General features: G+C 35.3%; 1 protein-coding gene across 1 annotated transcript in view; it reads left to right on the top strand.

Moving 5' to 3' along the window:
* The first annotated feature begins 1,648 nt into the window (after positions 1–1,648).
* LOC117338999 overlaps positions 1,649–6,000 on the top strand; it is a 30,390-nt gene continuing 26,038 nt past the window's right edge. The window contains exons 1-3 of the mRNA XM_033900364.1: positions 1,649–1,841; positions 3,720–3,965; positions 5,180–5,339. Of these exons, the coding sequence (XP_033756255.1) occupies positions 1,649–1,841; positions 3,720–3,965; positions 5,180–5,339 (599 nt within the window). The remainder of the gene's footprint in view (positions 1,842–3,719; positions 3,966–5,179; positions 5,340–6,000) is intronic.

Raw genomic sequence — 6,000 nt, 5'->3', positions numbered from 1 at the left:
ATCATACAATGGTGTCCACTATTGTAATGGTTGGTGTATCATACAATGGTGTCCGCTATTGGAATGGTTGGTGTATCATGTAATGGTGACCACTATTGGAATGGTTGGTATATCATACAATGGTGTCCACTATTGGAATGGTTGGTGTATCATACAATGGTGTCCACTATTGGAATGGTTGGTGTATCATACAATGGTGTCCACTATTGGGATGGTTTTTCCCCAGTATGCTGTATGTTGGAGTGGATTGCGTGCTATGTGATACATTGTATACCAGGCATACGAGTTGATACTGTTCGGTATGGTATTAGTAGATTAATATCCATGATCAGTGCGTTACAGGTAACACATAAAGCAGAAGTGAAATTCAAACATAAATGCAATAAAATACATCCTGGTAAATGTTACTTCAATGCATGGTAGGTATAAAGACACTTCCTTTTTACGATTAGGATTTTCAAAACTATTTCGACTTGTATTTGCTTCTGGTGTTCCGTCTTATTTTATATCTTTAATTTGAAAGTTATAGGCAAAATAATGACATTTCTGGAAAAAAGATATATTGTGTTGCATATTTAAAAGATGGTAATATTGATGCAAAATATTTCAATTAAGTAACTCGATAAATCACACCATTACGGGTGATTCCAGACGTACATATCCAGAGCCTAAAACATCTGCCGTGTATCTTTAAGTGAGTCGAGAAAACGTAAAGATATTATGATTCATTGCATATTTCTAATATAGTCGTCATGTCTGTATGCATAGAGATTAAATATAGATAAAGGTTTGTACTTTTAAAGTGATTTATAGACACATGTATTGCCTTGTGTACATCATATGTTTAGTTTCCAGAGAGACCGGTAGCCAGTACAATGTATAGCCTTTCTCTAACATCACAACTCCCACCTCCTGCTTTAGAATACTTCTAATAAATCACTGTTTGTCGCGTATTTACCGCTAAATGTCCTATACTTGAGTCAGAATAGCGATTTACATATCGGCTTCTCTGCTTTAACAGTGAAGAAGTGCCGTTGGTGGTGTGTTAAGATTGATTCAAAATAGAAAATATCATAATACTCAGGATGGTGCTAAAGTATTCCAGCTAAGTCTATTTTAGAATTCCAAATACATTAGCAGCCTGTCTGCTGGTTTCATCGAATGTATTTTTGTATCCAACTGGGCCAAGCAATAATATTAACCTCGATCTATGTGTAGCTTCACACTCTCATCAGATGCGAAAGGTGCCACGAGTTCAGTTGTGTGCCTTGCGTTTCAAAAACACAACGGCAGTGTTCATTACTTGAATACAAACCTCAACAAATTCAATGACATACATACCTTTGCATAGACTTGCACAAGTTTTCACATCTAATCATGGAAGGTAGATTTGGGAATCAGAGTATGCGTCAATTTTAAAACAAGCGAGTTCAATTGAACTATAGGTATTGCCTCTTACTTTGTCGATATACTGAGGTAGTGATTTCAGTTTGGCTTGATATAAATGTTGCTTCGCAGTCAATTAAATCTGTCTCAAGACCAACTCGATTTATCTGCCTATGAAATAAACAAAAAATATTCAATACATGTAAAATGTTTATCTACAACCGATACGGACAACGTCATCGATCTATTTATCAGAAATCGGATGACCTGGATTGGTCTGTTCTTTGAAGACAATGTTTGGAAATGGGTGGATAACTCCGTGTATGATTGGTCTAATTGGAAACCCAACTCGGAGGAGTCACAGAACTGTGTATCCGTCACCCTGACCAACGACTTCCACTGGGAGAAGGCAAAGTGTGAAGAACCTAGGTCTTTCTTCTGTGAACTACACCAAGGTATAAGTATAGCATCATCATACATCAATATTTGTCCGTGTAGGTTGACATTTAGTCACCAAGGTTTGCAGTCCACTCCATGCGAACTTTTCATGAATATTCACACACGTTATGAATCTACACAAGTATTTCATTATCTAATATACTCAATGTACTAATTTGATGAAATTATCTGCACGTTGTAACTTTGATGACATCCTGTCTTGATTTCTACATCTTTGGTCCCTAACATCATTGAAGAGTCAGGATTGATTAACTGTACTGTGTGTCTTCGTTACTCATTCACCGTTTATATCACTGATTCATATATAAAGGTAATAACCACGTGTGTGTGTATTCAATATAAATAAACCATTATTGTCACAGTCATGCGTAGGACCTTACATACATGGTTTCGTTTTGGAGATGGAAACTGAGGTTATTGCACATCCGTATGCAGATTTTGACATTTCTTTCGACCTAGTTTCGTCACCTCCAAGGTCACTTAACCCCTTAGTATCACTAATGAGCCCTAAAAGGACGAAGCGGATGTATGGTGTAGTTTTAAACCATTGTTGCTGTAGCGTATCTAGTTATCAACTTTTAATGAAAGGTGTTTATATCTTGATTGTCTTCCGTACTATCTGATAACTCTATAACATTATTGACGAGTTTTAGAAGGGCGAAACAGCTCTATGATGACGTTAAATTCATTTTAACTCTACTCTTTCTAACTATCAACTTGTATTAAAAAGTGCTAATATCTTGTACGTATTTTGTATAATCAGTTGGCTCTATAACATCACTGACGAGTCTTAAAGGGCAAAACTTCTATATGACTGTGATGCAGTTAAACTCATTTTGGTTCTACTGTATATAAGTATCTATAGGTATAATCCTCCGAGATATTCATGCTGTTTCATCAATTAAAATTGCAAACCTTTCCATTATGCATCGTTCCATCTGAATTGACAATGAAATGCTCGATGGAAAACAGGATATATGGCAAATTACCATTCCTGCTTTAAAGCGTGCCATCAGCGACACAGTATATACCTGTATCTATCATTAATGATAAAACGTAACACGATATCAAACTCAAGCAAAATATCTTTTCATATCACCAACATGCAATATATTTTAAATCCATTTATTATTGAATTACCATATTTGTACATCGTATGAAATATGCATTAATATGATATTGTTCTTTAGGTAGGTAGGTACATGTAGGTAGGTAGGTAAGTAGGTAGGTAGGTATTGGAATGGTCTTTGGTAGATGACAGTCAGTGTAGGAATGATCGGTACGTGTCGGTGAGTACACTCTCCACAATGCCGTACACTTAACACGGCACTATGCATTGTTGCGCTGGTTATTTGTCAGAGGAAGGTGACAGTCACCATAACGTCACACTCAAATCATACCCTGGTTATAGTACATTCACATCGATAGCATTGCACAATGTGGGGTAGTATAGAGCGTGGAGAAAATGTATCATGTTAATTAATTAGTGATAGATTACAGTGTTCGCTGTACTTAACGGTACTATAGGGATCTCTTTTTCTCCCTTATCTTAACAGCAAAGCTATACGTACTAATTATTATATTACTATATCCTGACATGAGGAATGTTGAAGATACAAGTATATGAGGAATATGTTCTGTCTTTGATATTAATTGATAATGGGTATTGTAAACGTACTTTATCTTGCCTAATGCAATTACTCGTTGACATGAAAAGACTCTCGAAATATTAATATTTGTCGAATTTTGCATATCAAATTATAAACCTACCTCACTTTACAAAATAGGGAATTTATAGCAATTATTGTAAATACTTTCCAAATGTATATCATATCAAAGTTTTAATATTATTTGCGGTTTTGAAATCTTCACAGGAAGGTGCAACTTCCGAATGTATCCAAATTCGAGTCTCTCTGGAAAGAGTATATTAAAGCGAACCCAAAGTATTGGATACTGTATGAGTGTGTGTGTGGACGCGACAGAAATCACCTGTCTGTCGTTCGAGTACAGTCGGTATCTAGGAACATGTAAGCTTAACAATGTCAACAAATGGATCAAACAGGACAGTTACCAAGGTCATGACCCCACATGGAGTTACTACCACCGGACATGTGTTCACGGTAAGGCTACTTATATATCAATATTGAATACTAATTAATTCCTGTCGGCAAATCAATTATTGAACTGCTGACAACTAATCAAATCCATTAATCACGAATAGATATTAATATAATTTAATAAATCACCCCATAGTAATTCAAATATTAGAACTAACAAGTATTATTTTGATTAATTTTAACTTTTAGTCACAGCAAGTTAATACAATCTATCTTCAGATTCTGTGACACAGTCTAGCCTGTAATGGGTAAAATGTCGCTATCCACCCTTACACACACACGAAATTATCCACCATTCCAGTACATTAAGTAGACATTTCACTTAAAAGACGATAACACACCTCTAATATAGTTAGAGTAACATCAAATCAATATTTCTGTTACGCAGGTAATAGGTGTAAACTTGATATATGATTGATTTTATTGAGTAAGATACACGTCCACTGACGGTACAGCTGGACAGACAGTATGATAGCCCTTACTTTACTGTGTTGTATTGGTATATTACCAGCCACGATTTGGCCTGCTAACACTACATTACCGAGTGATGATGATAATTCTACCAGTACGGACCCACCTGAAGAGGGAAATTCAACATCCACTGATACGGATGACGGTATGATTTTTTATAGATTCGTGAGAGTTGATAATGAACCTGTTGCTTTTAAATCAGAAATATAGATCGACAAATTGAAAATGTATCAATAAAGAAGTTGACGACAATAAGTGAGAATAAAGTTATAGTGTTGCATCATTTTGATATCAATTAACTAACCCTTGTTGTGTATTTTAATGATGAACTATTAGTCATCGAGTTTGATGATTTCAATGTGAACTATTTAGACTAGTATTGTATACATGGGATTACTTTTCTAAACCTTTACTTATATTGACATATCTGAGATCTAGTGACCAAATCAACTTTTACCTCTAGATAGCGATGTTTGATTTCCCAAAATAACTTACTTTTTCTCTTAAAAGCTCTGTATCCTTATATACTGGTGAGTCCATGTATATTACCTTTGAAATAAGATTGTGGTTATTCTCTCCTTTTTCTATAAATTTTTCTTCCTTACTCCGTATCCCTATAGACAGGCTCGGTCTATGTATATTACCTGTGAAATAAGATTGTGATTATTCTCTCCTTTTTCTATAAATAGCTCTCCCTTACTCCGTTTCCTTTGAAATAAGATTGTGATTATTTTTTTTCCAAACAGGTATTTCCGGAGTAATGGATCCTCATCATTACGTCATATACAACACGTCAAAGAACTGGTACGAGGCTCAGGACATGTGTAAAAGTGAAGGCGGATTCCTGGCTACGGTATACGACGAGGCGACATTTCCGGAATCCGGGTACATAGGACAATACATGACGTAAGTTGTTAAATGTACTCTGTTGGAAAAGTGTGGCCAGGTCAGTATACCCATAGTATGTTAGCCTGTTCACTTAAAAATGATGTTTAACATATGAAAATTGAACAAGGTTAAAAAATAGCGTAAAAATACACAATATCTTACATATTTTTCAAAACATAACCTTATTAATATTAAGCCTTAACAAAACCACATGCATATACCACATGGCAACTCACGTATATATGAAACAATATATGTTCATCGACAATGTTTACTATACAATCTGACTCAAATTCATATAAAATACCAGACTATAGGATTATTTACAAACACCTCGACGTAGCAATTAATCTCATTTGTATACACAGCAAAAGTACTGGTTTTATAATACAAACAATATCACCATACAAACTCACACACACATATACCACCATACAAACTCACTCACATATACCACCATACAAACTCACTCACATATACCACCATACAAACTCACTCACACATATACCACCATACAAACTCACTCACATATACCACCATACAAACTCACTCACACATACCACCATACAAACTCACTCACATATACCACCATACAAACTCACTCACACATACCACCATACAAACTCACACACACATACCACCATACAAACTCACTCACACATATACCACCATACAAACT

This window comes from Pecten maximus, chromosome 12, assembly GCF_902652985.1.
Source record: "Pecten maximus chromosome 12, xPecMax1.1, whole genome shotgun sequence".
NCBI classification, from domain to species: domain Eukaryota; kingdom Metazoa; phylum Mollusca; class Bivalvia; order Pectinida; family Pectinidae; genus Pecten; species Pecten maximus.
The sequence above is the reverse complement of the archived record's forward strand: the minus strand, read 5'-3'. Positions and strand labels throughout refer to the sequence as shown.